Source organism: Rhinatrema bivittatum, chromosome 2 (genome assembly GCF_901001135.1).
Source record: "Rhinatrema bivittatum chromosome 2, aRhiBiv1.1, whole genome shotgun sequence".
Classification (NCBI taxonomy): domain Eukaryota; kingdom Metazoa; phylum Chordata; class Amphibia; order Gymnophiona; family Rhinatrematidae; genus Rhinatrema; species Rhinatrema bivittatum.
Window position 1 is genome coordinate 121,121,177 of NC_042616.1, and position 19,923 is coordinate 121,141,099.

Genomic DNA, 19,923 nt, shown 5'->3' on the forward strand with positions numbered 1-19,923 from the left:
GAGCCTACATTTACAATAGCTATTTTCTCAGTGTGCGCTATGTGTGTATATATGTATGTTGGCCATATTCCTGGCTTGGGGTTCTCACCTCTAGATGTTGGTATAGCTGAAAGTTTTAGTACTTTCCAGCGATGAGTGATATCCTTGATTGAGGAATAATAGGTTAAGCTTTATGATTAAAAGATATAACTTATATCTGATGGGAAAAAAATATAACTTATAGGAAATGCAATAGATCTTTTAGAGGAACATAAGTTAATGTAAAGAAAAGTCAGGAAATTCAAACTTGTGTATGTAACCATAATGCTGCATACTTTTTCACTGTTACTATATCACAAATGTTTGTCTATGAAAGTTCACAACTGAGAAAAACAAGTTTACAATTTTATTTTTGCACTGTGATTGCATCACAAATACTGTTAAATCTTCACTGAAGGAGTACTGATAGCTGGAGAGGAAACATACATTAATGGGGCAAATGTCATATCATTTATAGAAGAGAGAGTTTGCATGGACCTAAAAAAAAACTAAAAATGCACTAGACATTAGACTGAATGAGAGACATCCTAGGATATTAAGGATCAAAGTTGTTTTCTTAGCTCCTTGTACGGTTTTGCTCAGTCTTTAGAGATGGGCATGGAAGACTGAAGAAGGGTAGATATCATGCCTTTTCTTAAAAGTTGTCATAGGAAAGAGGTTAGTAACTACAGGCCAGTTAGTCTATCCTTGATGATGGGTAAATGAATGGAGATTCTACTAAAGAAGAGGATAGTGAAGTATCTTGAAACCAGTGAGTTGCAAGATCCAAAGCAGCATAGTTTTACAAGAGGAAGCTCATGTCAAACAAACCTGATACATTTCTTTTATTATATGAGCAGGATCAGGAACATGTACCGGATATGGTATACTTAGATTTCAGCAAAGCTTTTTGACACCACCCTGAATAGGAGGAGGATAATAAATAAACTGAGCAACCTAGAGTGTGGGTCCCAAGATGGTTGTCTGGATTACAAATTGGTTGAGTGGAAGACAACAGAGGGTAGCAACAGAGCTCATGCTGAGGCAAGGAAGATTATCACAGGCACGCCCCCTCGGGTTTGGAATCTGGTTCTGTTCAAATTCCTGTGATTGATATTGCAGAAGAGTTATTAGGGAAGATTTATATTTCCTAGATGTTACTAAGATTGGCAAGAGTGGACACCTTTGAGGGAATGCACAGATTGAGCACTCTAAGGGGCAGATTTTTAAAAAGTACGCAAGCGTGTACTTTTGTTCGCGCACCCGTCGCAAACAAGAGTACACCGGATTTTAATAGATACGCGCGGATCTCTTAAAATCCGGGGTCGGCGCGCGCAAGGCGAGCAAAATCGGCAACCTACGCACGCCGAGCCGCACAGCCTGCCTCGTTCCCTCCGAGGCCGCTCCGAAATCAGAGCGACCTCGGAGGGAACTTTCTTTCCAGCACCCCCCCCCCCCACCTTCCCTTTCCTTCCCCTAACTAATCTGCCCCCCCCCCCGGCCCTAACTAATCCCCCCCACCTTTATTGCAAAAGTTACGCCTATGCAACATAGGCTCGGCGCACGCAGGGGGAGCTTGGGGCAGGTTTTCGGGGGGTACGCGCGTATCTTATGCACGTACCCCTTTGAAAATCTGCCCCTAAGGACGCTTGAAGAGTAGCCGCATGCTAGGCACTTAAGATTCATTGAAAAAAAAAAAAAAAAGTACAGCTGTGCTTTTGGCAAGCAGAAATCCAAGGGAGTAGTGCACGGTAAGGGGTGAGATAACATATCATTCAGTACTGCTGTGCATTTATTTTCAAATTAAATTAAAAATGAGACAACCTGCCAAAAATGTTTTTCATTGACATAAAAAAAAAACAAATCCAAAACCCGGAGGTGTCGTCATTTTTAAATGTAATGTCCCCCAGCCCCCACTTTCCCCCTCTTTCTCCTCCCCACAGGCAGTAACGTAAGTCCATCTGTGGGGTTATAACGGTCGCTCTTGCTCTGCCAGGTGCTGGTTGCATAATGTCATTTTGCTTTACCACCTTAAAACAAAATGGTACAGGGCCAGCCAGCAGCATTTTGAACCTGGGAAGCTGGTAGGGCTAGATGGAGTCGGGGATCATTCTTGGTCCATTTGAACTACTGTGACCCCATGGATATGAGGTAAGCTGCTATTTAGGGCTGATGCAATAGTCTTAGGCATACTAGGTGAACTTTCAGCCTAATGCCCTCCCCCAATTAACTTTCAGGACCTTAGGGCCCCCCCCTAACTTTCAGATAATTAAATTCATTGTTATCTCACCACCATGTCTCCCAGAATTATCCTTTAAGACAGGGGTAGGCAACTCTGGTCCTCAAGTGCCACAAACAGGTCTGGTTTTCAGGATATTTATTTATATTTTTATTTACCATTCTCCCAGTACGAGACTGATCAAAGCACTGAACAACAAAATAAAACCAGCAAAAATACAAACAATTTAAAATACAATACAATCATAGTCTAAAACATGATCATTAACCGTGCACCCGCATTATTCATTGACCACCCTTACTCTCCTTAGCCCAGCTTAGAAAACAGCCAGGTTTTAACTTTCTTGCCAATTAGTTGGATTCCACCATCGATATCCACAATGAATGTGCAAGAGATATATTTGTATACAGTGGAGACAATGCACACATTTTTCTCATGCATATTCATTGTGGATATCCTGAAAACCAGACTTATTTGCAGCATTTGAGGGCCAGAATTGTCTATCCTCACTGTGAGAACACATAATTGGACATCAGACTTATAAAGATGAAATTTTGTTTCCTGTAGGTGTGTGTGTGTGTGTGTGTATACATAGTTGTATGCAAAAGTTTAGACATCCTGATCAAATTGTATGTTACGGTGAATCTTTAAGTGAACAGAAACTGATACAGCCTCTAATTGGTATGTTTCTAACTTTTTAGTTATAATTTCCAATAATTACAGGAGCATACACTTGAAAATAGAAATAGGAACACTTAAGTAAGTAATATACACAAAAGAAAAACAGTACATAACTAAACAAAGCATAAATATTCATGTAGCCCTCTAATAAGGAGGATCCAAGGACACAAAAAGAGCCATTGAGAGGATAGGAATAGAGGAAAATACTAAAACAATGGACATTTAACAATGAGTCTTTAACCTACAAAATTCTAACCTACAGATTTGACTGATTCTCTGTTCACCTCCAACTTAACAACTTCTTAGAGTCTAAAAGAAATGAAGCTGTGTAGGTATGAAAAAGCTGTGTGTAACTTGCTGAAATGTAACTATGCATTTACAGGGAAAGCGACCAAGAGATATAACCTCTTGGGAGATTTCCAGAATTTTTTTATGCCAATCTTGAGGTTTTTCTCTTTTAACTTTATATTTATTAAATTTAATATGCAAGCAAAACAATCCATGTATACAGAAATAAAATGGAAAACATCACAAAAGAGAAAAATTAATGAATCCAATATGTATCATAAACCTCAAATATCCATATCTAGGCCAATCAAATTTAAAGAGAGGAACAAAAAAAAAAACCCCAGGAAACTGCATAGCCTGAATTCTGCTTTTTACTAAATGTCTATTTAATGACCCAGACTAGGAGCTGGGGAAGATGTTAATCTTTTGGAATCGAAAAATGACTGCAATTATTCAGGAGCAAAAAGAATAACTATCATTATTAAATTTATAAGGTTATAAGGTTATCTTAACATGCATATAGCATGTTAAGGCAATGAATTAGTCATTTGCCTTAAAGAAAAAAAAATGTTCCTCTTCTCCCGAGTTATCTTAGACAAATCTGAGAAAATCCTAACAAGCTGACCATAAAAAGGAGAATTTAAATTTCTAAAAATTGATCTTATGACTTTACTGAGGTCACATTCAGTACCAAAGGACACCAGTAAAGTACCGCGCTCCTAAGATCTCAGGGCCAGAATTTTGCAGATAATCTGTCAAATCAAGCAATGCAGAAGTATGCTGAGGAGTCTGATTCTGTGTAACACTAAAACAAGTAGTAACTGACAAGAAATAGACTGTAAGTTATTAACCAAGGGAAGAGAATTTGACTCAGTGTAATACATCAAGAGAATATTTTTTTAAAGTCATAAGTAACAGTTCTCCGATAACCTTTGGAAAATTAAGCATACAGAGGTTCAAATGCCTGGACTAATTTTCCAGAAATTCTAGTCTCCTTGAGAGAACATGCCACTCCATAATTAACTAGGAAATTACCACTCGAGTAGAAAGTGTCCCATATACAATTTTCAATAATACCTTTCAAGAATAAATCTTTGATGCATAGTATTTTGGTTTGTTAATCTTTGATGCATAGTATTTTGGTTTGTTACTCCATCATTAACAGCACTATTAAGGTCTTTGATATCTAGCATGACCTATTTGAAAACCTGAATCTTTTTGGAATGCTCCTGTAACTGGCCCCCATGCTGCAGAACCTAGGTCTCTAACGTAGAAGGGAATCTATTTTAGCAACACACAGGCCAATACAGTAAAGGTCGCGGGAGAGCGGGCGAGCGCCCGCTCTCCTGTGCGCACGATTCAGGGGGGACAAACATGCAAATTAGGGCCCACGGTAAAAAGAGGCGCTGGGGACACTAGCGCGTCCCTAGCGCCTCTTTTTTGACAGGAGCGGCAGCTGTCAGCGGGTTTGACAGCCGACACTCAATTTTGCCAGCGTCGGTTCTCGAACCCATTGACAGCCACGGGTTCGGAAACCGGACGCCGGCAAAATTGAGCGTCCGGTTTTCAACCCGCGAGCTGTGGGCTGAATTTAATTTTTTTTTTTTTTTAATTATTTTAAACTTTTAGGACCTCTGACTTAATATCGCCATGATATTAAGTCGGAGCGTGCACAGAAAAGCAGTTTTTACTGATATATGCGCGTATGTTGCATTTTGAAAAATAACTTATACTCGAGTATATGCCATTTTAAGTGCATATGTGCTATTTTTTGCATGTGCATCTTTGGAAAATTCACCTCATTCTATAGGTTTTTGAAAGTATGCACAAAAATGTATATAAAAAAGTATGCACATAAATGTATATAAAAGCCTTTAAATAAATAAATAAAATGTGCACACAGAAATGTTCACCTGCTTCTGAAAAGGTACACATTTTTAAAGTAGACTTATGCACATAAGTTTGCTGTGAAAATTCGGGCTGTTTGCAAATTACCCTCAATATGTATATCCTTTCAGGTGAATTTTCAAAGGAGTTACCATGTATATTTGTGTATAAGTCAAGAAAATAAGCCCAAAAAAGCTGGCTCGATTTATACACACACATAGTATTCTGTAGTTGTGCAGATTTGTTTTATAAAAATTTCATTTAAAAAAAAAAATCCAAAACCCAACCCAGCCCTTCAAACTTCATTAAAAAATAACCCCCCCACACCCTCCCAACCCCCCCCCCCCCCCCCAAAACTCATCCAAAGTCCCTGGTGGTCCAGCAAGGAGTCCGGGAGCGATGTTCCATTTCCAGGTTGTCAGCTGTGACAAGGGCCAGCCAATAGTAAGGGCAAAGGGCTGCTGGTGCCATTTTGATTACTAGCAGCCGATGGCCTGGGAGTGGGAGATTGCTCCCGGGCCCCCCTACTGGACCACCAGGGATTTTTTTGGGGGGGGGGCATTATATTTAATGAAGTTGCAAGGGGTGTGTTTTGGGGTGGGTTTTTTTTTTTAAACAAAATTTAGATTAAAAAAAATTCTGATTGCTCCTGCCCCCCCCCCCCTCCCGCTGGACCACCAAGGGCAAGAGAGGGAGACATGGGGGAGGGTGGGAAGGATTCAAACAGGGAGAGCAGCCATGGAAGAATTTTGATAGCAGGGACAGACATGAGGGAGGGAGGAAAGAATTCTGACAGCCCTTGACTATCCACTGGTGACAGATAAATCTTATACATGAAATCGACTTATACAGGAGTAGATATTAGGGATGTGCAATCATTTTTCCCAAATTAGGCAATGTCAACGATATTGCCTAATTCGGAATGGTTCGGGAGAACCAAAAAATGATTGAATTTTTTCCCAAATTTTGTAAAAAATTAATTTTTAAGTTAGTGCACACTAACTCCCGATAGTGCGCACTAGCCCAAAATCGGGGCCCCCGAAAAAAATCCCTGAACCACGGAAAAAATGAAATTCCCACAGGGGGAGGGGGGCCAAAACGAAGCCCAGCACAAAATTTTTGCCCGAAGCACATCTCTAGTATATATGATACTCACATAAATGTAAGATACTGTTGTAGCAATTGTCAAAAGCCATTTTTGCACGTAACGAGCGCTTATGCTAGTAAATCCTACGGACAATTCAATGGCATATATCGTAGCAATTTTCAAAAGCCCACTTACATGAGTAAAGTGCATTTACATGTACAAAACCCATTTTTATGCACATAAATGCTTTTTAAAATCAGGCCCTAAATGAGAAGAGAGAAAGGGAGGTTATAACTGATGCATTCAAATACCTCAATGGTATAAATAAGATTGGAAAATTGTGCTCCATGGAGCATACAAAATTTCCAAAGATGATGTTTATCTCCAGCAGTTATATTTTATCTCGTCAGCCCTTTCTTGATCCCTCAAAGACAATCTCCCTCCTCAACCCATTCTCATCCTCCTTTCCCCATTCCATCTAATGTGTGTGTGTGTGTTGGGGGAGGGATATGTGGGTAATGTACGTCTGCAAGATTGCTCCAGTTCCCTTTGGGGGAGAGGGTGTATGTACTTGTGTGCTCCTGTTGCCAACTCTTTCTGTGTCCTTTTTCATATGGTATGCACAGAGAGTTTTTGCACATAAAATTCTGCAATCAGGAAAATACATGCATAAATTTCTTACCCATGGATTTTTACACATGTTTTATCCATGGCTGAGAATTTACTCATGTAATTTCCTATAGTCACAAGATTTGGGGTATAAACTGTCCAGTGTAAGTGAAGTGGATCCTTGTGCTGGGGCATGGTTGGAGCAACCTAGAGGGCAAATCCCCTAGGTCCTCACCACCAGCTGGCAGATGTGCCCTGGGCTAGGACTGAGGTGGAATTTCACCTATAGCAGCCACATTCCCCGCAGGTTCCAGGGGCTGGCAGGATTTAGGCATTAGCTCCACAAGGCTAGGCTAAGGAGAGCGTCCAGGACTGAGCAGGGGTTGGAGCAGGCAGCAATCAGAGAGTCACCGGGGGGCAGGCAGCAAGCAATGCGTAGTCCAGGTCCAAAGCAAGGGTCAGAGGCAGGCGGCAAGCAAGAGAGTGGTCAGTGTCCAAAGCAAGGTAACAAGCCAGGAGTCAGGCCTGGACAGACAAGAAGACAGGACACCAAGGACAGGGATTTGCAAGACAGATGAGGCGGATCCACAGGGATAGGACAACTGAGGCAAGAAAAAGGCAGGGCATTAGGGCAAATAACGAACAAGGCAAGGAGAAAAGTGACACCAGAGAGCAATATGCACGGCTAGGCAGATAAACTTATGGCTGAGGTGCTGACTAGGAGCAAGTGCGGGTTTAAGTATCCAGCCAGCAGTGATGTCATCCCTTAGCGCCCCTGTCTGTCTCCATGACGCACATGCCTAAGGTTGCTGCAGTGGCAGCATGGCAGTTTCAGTGTTTGCTGCAAGAGCCTGGTGGACATGTTGGAGTGGCATAAACGTCATGCGGCTGCTGTGGGATGAGGGCTGCCATTTATGACCAGACCCTGCAACTGGCAAACATAGCATACAAACACGTGCACTTGAAAAGAACACAAATATGCACCTTCCACCAGCACGTAAGGTGTTACTAAATTACCTCACTGTAGCACAAGAAACAGCCTTTTTTTTTTTTTAGTAGAAAGGTAGCGCAAGACGCCATGATACTAGGCTCAAAGGGGGTAGACTCATGCATAATATTAAAAAATATGCATGTTGCCTGAATGAAACAGCCTCCTGGTGGGGATTGTACCTGAATTAACTAAAGTATGGGACAGATGATCCTTAGCTGCAGAGAAGTGGCGTGAAAACCAGCCATCAAGAGAAGGCTATGACATTGCAGCAAGAAGTAAATTGAGCAGACTAGATGGGCCTTGCTGCCCTTATCTGCCATCGACTTGTCTATTTTTCTGCAATCCCGTTAACAGATCAAATATTCAAGGGAAAAAAAACAACTTGTGCATCCCTTAATCAACTCAACAGTGCTTTTTACTATATCATAGGCAGGATTCCAAACTTCCACTCACCCGCTTGCCTTGGGTGAGTGGGTTTTCTCAGTGAATGAGGCAGCAGCTTCTTTGGATTGATCAGGGCTCTGGCCGGAGTGAGGAATCTTCAGCTCCGTTCAGGAGAAGTAGGGCCATGTGGCCAGCTCAGGGCCCCTGCAGAAGAAGGAAGATTCTTTAGCTCTGACCATGACCCAGGGGGGAGCAAACTGCATCTTTGGCCTGACAGGGGGCCCTTGCAGCAGGAGACGTCTTCAGCCATGATCAGGCCTGTGAGGAGAAAGCAACGTTTTCAGCCCTTCCTGGCAGGAGGGGGGGAGAAACTTCCATTTGGGCCTGAAGGAAGCAGGAAGTGTCTTTGGCCTGATTTGGACTGAGAGAACAGAAAGAATAGCAGTGGGGGGGGGGGGGGGGGGGAGTAAAGGAGATAAATGAGGAGATTGCAGGGAGTTTGGGGGTTATTCATGCACCTGCAGGCTCACTGCTGCCCTTTGTCTCATAATAGATTAGTGGAGGGAAGGAGAGGTGAAACGAATACATGACAAATAGGTCCCGCAGGAATTTTAGAATCCTTCATTGTATTGTTTGGATGTTTATGTGTTAATTGTTAATCCATTCAAATAGTATATGTAGAGTAACCATCTCAAAGACTCATTTATTCTCAACTGTACAGTTATCGTGGTAAATTTACTTGTCATAGACCTTATTCAATGCAGACGTAGTTTCTATCACCTCCATGTGTTTTTCTCTACACATCTGTGAAGGAATAGCACTCGTTTGGGTTTTCTGGTAAGCCACAGTGCTGAAAACCTCTCATTTTATCCCCATTTACAAAAATTATCATTCATATTTCATGCAGTTGTGCGATGTCATAGAAAGAAGATTGTGATGTAATTTGTGATCCAGTGACAGTGCAAAACGGCGCTCCGTTTATGGCTGCCGTGGGTATCCCTGAATTTCCTGACCTTTTTTTTTTTTTTGCATTTACCTTATAGCTGTATATGTTTTCCTGACAGCCTTTTGCGGCCCATTTTCAAAGCGATTTATGTGGGTGAAAAGTACTTTGCCCGTATTAATCGACCATCTGAAAATGTGCCCCCCCTCCCTCCCAAATGTGGCTAAAATTAGCCTGGGTTTCTGCAACATGCACCCTGTGAGGAAGTGTTCCCAGGGGCTTGTGAAGGCCGGGGAGGAAAAGTGTGAGTGGAGATGGCAAGGTCACGCCACCGTTCTCAGCAATGCCATAACCCTTTCATTGATGGGGATACGCCCTCTCACCGGACATGGGCTGCGTCACCATTCCCTTTTCAACAGGGAAAAGAGCCCATCTTCCGTAATGCTACGATGTTTGCCCAGATTTGTTTTTCTTAAAAATTCCAAAACTGAAAACCTTGAAAAAGACAAAGTTTTGACTGACTCCTAATGAAGTGCAAAAACTTGGATTTTTTTTTTCCTTTAAATGTAAAGTGGTTTTAGAGAGAGTGCGAAAATGTCTTATCAATGTCGAATATCGTTTTGTATTTTGAAAGTTCTGAAATATGGAACACTGGCAAAGATTGGCCTTGACACCCTGTCATTTAAGCCCCCCTACAGCACCATCGCCAGCACCACATTTTTTTTTTTCAAAGAGGAAACCCCTTGTTACTGAAAGTTGTGAATGTCCATAGAAGCTCTGTTGTAGTCATGCCATTGCAGGAATAGAGTCTTTGAAGATTCAACAAATAGAGTAGAGGCTTATACAGCCTGGTTATTACAAATTCATTATAAATTGAATGTATGTGGCAGGCATGAAATGATGCATTTATTCCTACAGCTTTACAAGTGATAGCCACATATGCTTTCTCTTTTAGTGTACTACTTTATGTAACCATGGAAACCCAGTGTATGCACACACACCTCTGATATGTGTATCGGCATGTCTGTATAACCAAGAATAGTAAAGCACTGACCAAGCCATGGCAAAACACACAGCATTCCTTCACAGTTTTGACTTTAAAAAAATGCATTTTCTATGAAACATTTAGATACGGAAATATTTATTCTGACTCCACCTTTTTTGCTTGTGGTAATCCATGGTCATACAAGGCTTATAGTAGTACTTCTGTACTTCATGCGAGTGCCTTTTCTTGAAACAGAGTCTTACATGCTTGTGTTTCTAAGGGTAAATGGTAAATTCATGTGCAGAGATGCACAACTACAATGAGTTCTTATGTTTAGAATAATTACTGGGAGCACCGTCACCTTTAAGATTATTTTAGCATTTTTAATTGTGTTGTTTAGCAATTTTTAATTGCAGGTAATGTGAATTAGGCCAATAATTATTTAAATGTAGTGTCTCTTGATATTTCTACAGTGTAGTTTTAATGAAAATTGTAAGGAAGCAAAGGGTGATAATTACAACTATAATGTTCAACATTTGACATTGCACAACAGGGAAGATGCATTGTGAAAAGGCAACAGAAAAAAAAGGAAACAAGTATTCTATTCTTCAAAATGTTACAATTCACACAAATATCGAGAATGTCAGACATGTATGTAAAATACTTCCTTTTTCCATTTATTGGATGAAATGCATGCTCTAAAGCAAACCCTGTTGTTAATGGTTTGAACCCTAATTTAAAAGGGACTAATTCAAACCTTTAACTGTGGTTGCATATCCCCATGTGTGTGCATCAAGAAAGTTGGGTTTGAGCAACCATTACACAGGTACATAAACGGTTTGAGTTTAGCCTCCAAAACGTTAGGTAATCAGGGGGTCTTTAGCGGATGAGAGTACACAAGTAGAGTAAGTGCATTCCTTTATAATAATGCTTGTGGATATTTTAATTAAAGCTAATAACTTTAATGTGCTTAAGAAAAAGTAGAAATAATGATGATTTTGCCTTGGCTACTTGTGAGATGCTAACACATAACATATATGCCTGGGATTTCAAATGACTGACAGAACTTGCATGGAGGTTACCAGTAGGCTGGCATATTTTTTTGTCAAGAATGCTTTAATGTTGATAATTATGTGCATGGTGTGAAATAGCAGGCTCCCCTCCTACTTAAAAAAAAAATAATAATAAAAATAAAAGAATTAGAATGTTTTGAAGCATGTGGAATGTGGGCACTAACCAGGCTAATCATTGTACATTTACCTTTTAACAGTAGCTGACGAGACTAAGCTCAGTACAATGGCTGACCAGAATGCAGGTAAGCATCAACAGTAATGCTGTTGCCATAGGAACCTTGGTGAAAGCAGCTTACGATTACAGATCTGCCAATCAAATTGCATGAGGACATGAATATTCTAATTCTTGCATGGCTATTTATATAGTTTTGGGGTTTTGGTGTTTTTGGTTTTTTTTTAATTATGATTATTGCTGTCTTTACTATCATGTATCAAACAGAAATAGTTGGTATGGAGTTGGAAGAATCTGAATGATATGTATAAAGTAAATCATCTGTGTAACTTGAAAGCTTTAGTGTTAAACCCTTTTTAGCATTTTAAATTGTAGTCTTTTATAGCATAATACTATCTTATTGTACATATGAAACACAGTTTGTTTTTTCAAGATTTCTTCTGAGCTGATCTTGAACTTGTGATAGGCTGAGAAAATCAGGTCTTTATCTTGCAGTGTGGTGTTTAGTAGAAGCTAATGTGAGGAACGAATGCTAGTCTAAGTGTTCAAAACTTCATACTGTCAGGCCTATCCAGTACCGAGCGGTAGGAAGAGCTGCGTTAGTGCCTACGGCACCCGCGGTTACCGCCCGCACAGTGCAGCTCACCTACCGCTCGATCCTGAAGCCTAATTATATGTAAATGTAAGCCGCGTCCGAAAAGCCTTAGGCCCACGCAACCCAGGACACTGGATAGAGCGCCTATACAGGATCCTGGGTGCGCGGGCCTAAGGCTTCACGCCACGCTGGTATCTGTCATTTCAAATGTCATTTGAAATGACAGATACCAGGAAGCAACGGCGGCGACAGCGCAGAAGGAACGGCGAAACGACTTGTCAGTGTCCCCCCTCCTCTCGGAGCAGGGCGCGAAAAGCCGCCTTGCTCTGGGAGGAGGGGGACACTGACAGCGACGAAGCAACGGCGAAGACAGCGGCGAAACGACTTGTCAGTGTCCCCCCTCCTCCCGGAGCAGGGCGGATTTTCCGCCCTGCTCCGAGAGGAGGGGGGACACTGACAACGGCGAAGCTTTCCCCCAGCCCGGACACCGGCAAAAAACTTTTCAGCGGCAAAACTTACTGTTTTGTAGCCAGCAGCCCTGAGCAGGAACACGATCTGCCTCCCGTAGCTCCTCCCGAAGACAAAGATGGCCGCCTGCACGGGGAAAGCGTACAATTGGCCGCTCAAGACGTGACATCGTGACGTCACGTCTTGAGCGGCCAATTGCGCGCTTTCCCCATGCAGGCGGCCATCTTGTCGGGAGGAGCTACGGAGCCAGGTCGTGTCACTGATGATGGCTGCAAAAAAGTAAGTTGTGCAGGCGTCCGAAAGCGACTTACTTTTGGGATCTTGACAGATCCCAAAAGTAAGTCGCTTTTGGAAAAAAAACCAAAATTGTCAATTTTGAAAAAAAAAAAAATTGCTTTTCTTTTTTTTTTAGCTTCACCGCTCAGTTTCGTCGTTCAGTTTCGCCGCTTGTCTCTTCTCCCCCCCTCCCTCTGGGGGGGGGGAGAAGAGACAAGCTTTTGTTTTTTTTTAGTTTGGCCGCTGTCATCTCTTCTCCTCCCTCCCGGAGCAGGGCGCGAAAAGCAGCCTTGCTCCGGGAGGAGGGAGAACAGACTGACAGCGGTCAGGTCGGGTCCGGGTTGGGGGTTGGGGGTCCGGGTCGGGTCCGGGATTCGCCGGGTCGGGTTCGGGCTTCGCTGCTCAGTTTCGCCGCTTGTCTCTTCTCCCCCCGCCCTCCGGGAGGGGGGAGAAGAGACAAGCGGCGAAACAACTTACTTGCACGGGGAAAGCGGTCTCCGTGGCAGCCCCAGTCCTCTCCCCTCCTCCCGAAGCCAAAAAAAAAGCGAAAAAAACGTTGCAGCCCCCCTCCGGACATCGGAGGGGGGCTGCAACGTTTTTTTTCGCTTTTTTTTTTTTGGCTTCGGGAGCAGGGGAGAGGACTGGGGCTGCCACGGAGACCGGCACCCATGATCGCGGCCGGGGCAGGTGAGCGGGGGCTGGGGGAAAGCTTGCCACCTACCCTTACCCATGCCTCTACCGCCTGGGTCAGGGTAGGCGGTAAGTTTGCAGGTTAAACGCGCGACAAAACGGCAGGGAAAGGTAGCGTTAGTCGGGGCGCGGGTTACGGGATGCTAGGGGAATAGCTAATTGGCTCGTTTGCATGCAATATCGAGCTAATTCGCTCGTTTGCATGCAATATACATGCCGCGGGCGGAAGGGGTTACCCAGGGAATTTAGGACGCGGTAGGAGTAGGTTAAAGGGGATTCGGGATCGCAGGAAGGGCTAACGCGGCCGGAACGTGAGTTAGAAGCGGCTTAGGAGCAGGGTAAACGCAGCCGCACTTTACAGGATAGGCCTGAATATTTGGTGGCGGATTGAAAATAACTTAAATTCTACCAATTCTGGTGAGCTACAAGCTTATGTTATAGGTATTTTTCAAATGAACTGTGCTATCCATGAGGAGTGTGATTGGCCCAGCTGCTCTGGGCCAATCATTAAAAAAAAAAAAAAAGGTTTCTGCACAGAACTTGGCTTCTAGGGCTGGTTCAAAGTATTTGGCACCCTATGCAAAGCTGTCGTGCATCCCCGTCCCCCAACTTATGGCAGCTGCAGCACAGTGCTCCCTCCTACCGGCATCAGTGGCTCCAGCAAAGTGCTCCCTTCTTTGGCATTTGTAGTTCTGGCACTGCCCCACTTTATTCCTTATGCTGACCGGAATTTGTCACCCCTAAAATTTGGGCGCTGTAGGCGACCATCTAGCTTGCCTAATGGAAGCACCGGCCCTGCTGGCTCCCCACAGTTTCTGTGAAGGTGAGAGCTACTTCAAAGGAGGGACTGCCGGAGCATTCTGAAGCCGCATCTGTCTGTCCTGTGGCAAACTTCCCTTCCAGCTTCCTCTTACTGGCAGGCTTAAGGAAGAGTCAATCCCCAGAGCGAGCAGACTGAGAATCTCATCCAGCACATCGTTCTGAAAGAAGCAAGCCTGAGAGGATCAGAGTGAGGGGTAGGGGTGGGAGCCAGAGAGTACCTCAGAGATGCAGGAGATGGAAAAGGGGAAAACCTAAGCTGGCTGGGTCCAGTGGCTGCCCTGAACCTCATCTGAGGCAGCCTTAAGGAGGACTCAGTCCCCCCAGGGCTGCACTGTGTCTTCAGAGACTCCATGCTGAGATAAGCAAGCCTGAGGAGATCAGTGTCATGTGGGAGAGGGGCCAGAGCATCTCTGAGAGGCAGGAGGTGAAGAAGGGGCAAACGTAAGGCATACCTGCAGGCTTGGCCAGTCCTTTTCTTTCATTTAACTTTATTTTGTAGTTGTTGCTGCGTTACATTCATGTTCTGAGCAATAGAAAAAACCTCCTGTGATTTTCCTCCCTGTTCAGTATGCCCTGGGGGAGAGGTGGCAGAGAGAGTGAAGTGTGTGTGTGTGTGTGTGTGTGTGTGTGTGTGTGTGTGTGTGTGTGAGATCTGATTCTCTCTCCCTGTTTAGTAGTGTGGTGTATATCTCTCTGGACCTGTCTGGGTGTGGGATTTCTGTCTCTGTGTTTGTCTAGTGTGCTATGTCTGTGGTTTGTCCTGTTTGTGTCTCTTTGTCTTGGTATGGTTTGTGTCTGCCTAATTGTGGTGTGGTATGCCTGTCTCTCTAAGTGTGTCTGGGTGAAGTATTGTACCTTTGCCTTTGTCTGGATATGAAGTATTTGGGGCACTCTGGATGTGCTGTGTGGTATAACTTGCTGTCTATCTGTCTTATGGTGTATATCTCTTTCTATATAAGGTGGTGCGATGTGCCTGTCTCTGTCCCTTTAGGTGTGTTGTGTAACTCTTTGGGCCTATCTACCTATGTCTTTCTCTGTACTTGTGTCTGGATGTGATGTTGTATATGTCTCTCTGTGTATGACTGTTATGTGGGTCTGTGTGAATGGGTTTGGTATATCTGTCATATAAGTGTGGCGTATTTGTCTCTCTGTATCTCTGTGTCTGGGTATAGCATTTCTGGGTCTATTTCTCTGCTTTTGCAAGTGGGGAGTCTCTGTGCCTGTCTCTTTGTCTCTGTATGTGACTTTCTGTCTGGGTGTGGTATGTCCGTATATCTGTAAGTTTGTATATCATTGTGCTCGATGTGTATGTGCCTGTCTCTGTCTCTGTCTGAGTATGATGTGGCTGTCTCTCTCTCTGGGTATAGAGTGTGTGTCTGCTTTTCTGTGTTTATCTCTGGATGTTATGTGGTGTCGTGTCTGCATTTCTGTGTCTGACTGTTTGTGCTTAAGGTTTCCAACTTGCTCCAGATTCACCTAACAGTGTAGATCCAGTCCTGGAGTAATCCCATTGCATGCAGGGACTTTTAGTTCTGATTTCCCTAGTGCATTCCGTAAGAAAAGTACAACTACAAGTCCCTGCATGCAATGGGGTAAACACTGGCCTGCATCAGTCTTGTCAAGTGAATCTGGCGCCAGTTGGCAACCCAATTAGTGTGTGCCTATTTACACCTTTTAGCAGCTTGGAGAATCAAAACTGGGCCTTTGAGCTGAAGACTAGCAGTGTGGTTGCCTGCTATTTGACAAATGATTTAACAGCTGATTTGATGGAGAATGACTGTTTATGATGTTACCTGACTCGGGATGGGTGGTCAAACAATTGCATGAATGGAAAGTGGGGCTGGAGCTCCAAAAATATATAGATCATGATTCTCTCTACTGAATTAACCATTTGGCTAGAGCAAAGGAAAGTGTACTACCCTATACGTGCAAGCATCAGATCTTATTTAACCAGGAATATGTCCAGAAGAGATTTATTCAGTACATTATGTAACACATCCACTTTTCTTATGATTCAGCTCTGAGAAAGGTCTCTAAATCATATTTTCCTAAGCAATTACAGTAATGCATCTTCTACAATTGTAAGGATTTATGATTTATTAATGTTACCTTTTGACCTTTGAAATGTTATTTTAATTAGTCTACAACCATTTTGATATGGTAATATCACTTGACTCAAAACTTGAACTTTTAAAACCAGAACTTGTAACTAAATCCTTATCTTATTCTTGAAACTGAATGTCAGATGCATAAGTATCACTGAGAGTTTGTTTAAAAATGTGTTATGGGACCCCCAGTTTAAATAATCTATTGTGGATTATAGAACGAGCCCGGTATAAGGCTGCTAGCTAAAACAATCAGAATGTTCTTAGTTCCTGATGGGTTGCTTAATGCTTTACTAAAAATCAATTTGTTTTCTTGTTAGCTTGCTTTTGAATTGGTACTATGAATAAAATATTACCTAATGGCCTACATATGTAAGTCTTTTGAGCCACAATATTTGCTCTTTTAGTTAGTAAAATGGAAACTATTCCATGCAGAAAACCCACTTTAATGTTCATAAAGATTTATGCTGCAACCACTTGAGTTAAAGGGCAGGACCCTAACCACTAAGCCACCTGTGCTAAGAAAAATGTTTTATTTAGCAGCCTGTACTGATGGGAAACGCGAATTAGCTTTTAATGTTTTTCAATAAGGTTTTATGTATCTGATAGCTATTATGCGCTGCTTGGACCGGTCTTTTTTGACCGGAAGGTGGTATAGAAATTTATGTAAGTAATAAATGAATGTCAGTAAAACTCTAGATTACGTTAAGTTGAAGAAAATTGGATGGTATATCTGTGATAATAGGTCTGCAATTAAAATATAGTTTGGTATTAGAAAAAAATTAGACAAAAAGCAGTATTTAGCAACATTTCATAAGTAGGTATATAAATGCTTTTATTGTAAAAGTACAATTCATTTCAGTGTAGTTGTTGAAATCTGCTCTATTAACAAAGATGTGTCGTAAACATTTTAATAACAGAACAGTAGACTCTCTAATAGATTTTTAATAATTTTTCTTTCTCGTGTGTGAGCTAACTAATCCATAGATTGTTTATATTTTAGTCCAGAGGTTCACAAACCTGTCCTGGAGGACCCCTATCCTGTCAGGTGTTCAGGATATCTACAAGGAATGTGTGTGAGATAAAATTTGCATGCTATGGAAACAGTGCATGCAAATTTCCCATGCATATTCATTGTGGGTATCCTGAAAACATGGCCGGCTGGGGGTCCTCCAGGACAGGTTTGGGAATCACTGCTTTAGTCCATATATTAGAGGGATCTCCAAGGATAAGCATGTTTGTTTATTTAACATGCTTTTGTATTCCGTTTTTCAGCTCTTCAAAGTGGATTACATTCAGGTACTGGAGTTATTGCTCTGTCCTCAGAGGACTCACAATCTTAAATTTGTACCTGAGGCAATAGAGGGTAAAGTGTCTTGCCCAAGGTCACAAGGAGCGGCAGTGGGATTTGAACCCTGGTCTCCCCGGTTCAATGCTTGCTGCTCTAACCACTAGGCTACTGCACCATATCACAATGGATAGAACCATAAAAGATGTCCTTTCTAACAACAAATTGATACTGATGGATGAATTCAGTGCCAGAGGTGACTGCAATGTAGTCTTATGGAGCAGAGAGCTAGGGCAGCGATTCTCAACCAGTGTGTCGCCAAGCACCGGCAGGTGCGCCGCGGCTCCCGGTGTTCCACTGCCCCGCTTGTGCTTCCCTTCTCCCTAGGGGTGGGGCTGAAGAGTGGAGAGACCTGTGCGCCACCGCTGGAGGCCAGGCCACCAGCGGCTGAAGAGTGGAGAGACCTGTGCGCCACCGCTGGAGGCCAGGCCACCAGCGGCTGAAGAGTGGAGAGACCTGTGCGCCACCGCTGGAGGCCAGGCCACCAGCGGCTGAAGAGTGGAGAGACCTGTGCGCCACCGCTGGAGGCCAGGCCACCAGCGGCTGAAGAGTGGAGAGACCTGTGCACCGCTGGAGGCCAGGCCGGCGGGGCCGAAGAATGGAGAGACCCTCTGCACCGCGGGAGGCCAGGCCGGTGGAGCTGAAGAGCGGAGAGACCCTGTGCACCGCAGGAGGCTAGGCCGGCGGTGGCTGATAAGTGGAGGCCAGGCTTATTGGGCCAAACAATGAGAAGAGGCTCCATGTGAGCTTGTGGTGTGTGTGTGTGTGTGTGTGGAGAATGGGTGCCTGGGTGCATGAGTGAGAGCTTGTGTGTGTGTGTGTGGTAGAATGGGTGTCTGGGCGGTGAGTGGCAGCTTTGTGTGTGTGTGTGGTAGAATGGGTGCATGGGTGCATGAGTGAGAGCTGAGGGGGGGATATGATAGCGGTGTTGAAAATCATGAGAGGTCTAGAACGGGTAGATGTGAATCGGTTATTTACTCTTTCAGATAATAGAAAGACTAGGGGGCACTCCATGAAGTTAGCATGTGGCACATTTAAAACTAATCAGATAAAGTTCTTTTTCACTCAACGCACAATTAAACTCTGGAATTTGTTGCCAGAGGATGTGGTTAGTGCAGTTAGTATAGCTGTGTTTAAAAAAGGATTGGATAAGTTCTTGGAGGAGAAGTCCATTACCTGCTATTAATTAAGTTGACTTAGAAAATAGCCACTGCTATTACTAGCAACAGTAACATGGAATAGACTTAGTTTTTGGGTACTTGCCAGTTTCTTATGGCCTGGATTGGCCACTGTTGGAAACAGGATACTGGGCTTGATGGACCCTTGGTCTGACCCAGTATGGCATTTCTTATGTTTGTGTGTTACGTTGGGTGCATGAGTGGCAGCTTTGTGTTTGTGTGGTAGAATGGGTGCCTGGGTGCGTGAGTGGTAGCTTTGAGGGTTGTGGTAGAATGGGAGCAAGAGCATTTGTGTGTGATTGAGAAAGAGACTGGTCAGAGGTGATGTGTTTCTGTGAGAGAGAGACAGACTGGTCAGGCAGGTGACTGTGTGTGTGAGAGAGAGACAAGACTGGTCAGCGAGGTGACTGGTGTTTGTGTGTGTGAGGAAGAGATACTAGTTAGGGAGGTTACTGGTCTGTGTGAGACAGAAACTGGTTGAGACTGGTTGTGGGCCCTAAGGAAGAGGACTGTGAGGACAGAGCTTCAGCAGCCACTGCTGCTTCAGGTATGTGCTATTGGCCTGCAAGGGAAAGGAGTAAAAGAGTTGCTGGAGAGGGTAAGTTAAGGCATCTTTTTAAGTTTATTTTTCTTGATTGACTGCCATTTTAATTATTGGGTATTATGTGATGTGTCTGTTGTTTTGAAATATTTTATTGATATTTGGACAATGTTTAATAATTTTTGTGAGTTTTTAATTGTTGGATATTATTCTGTTCATCAGCTGTTTTGTAACATTTATTAGTATAGTTTTAAAATTTTTTCTAAGTGGGTTTCTATCTATAGCAACTTGGCTTGCTCTGTTTTCCTAATAGGAGGTGTATTAGTGTTTAGGGCCTGGTTAAATATTTATAGTGGTAAATTACTGTCTTTTCATAAGGAGGGCTATTGTGCCTGCCAGTAAAGATAGTTTGTTTTGCTTTTACTGAGATGTCATCAGAACCAGAATATCTTTTTTTTTGTATGGTGAGTTGTACGGGTAATGCCCTAGTTCTGCTCTGCATCCATTGCTGGGGGTCATAGAAACATAGAAATACGGCAGAAA

General features: G+C 43.2%; 1 protein-coding gene across 1 annotated transcript in view; it reads left to right on the forward strand.

The window, feature by feature from the left end:
• The window catches only part of PARD3 (par-3 family cell polarity regulator), a 1,467,145-nt gene that overhangs the window by 913,816 nt on the left and 533,406 nt on the right, over window positions 1-19,923 (forward strand). The window contains 1 exon segment of the mRNA XM_029588581.1: window positions 11,383-11,427. Coding sequence (XP_029444441.1) covers window positions 11,383-11,427 — 45 coding nt within the window.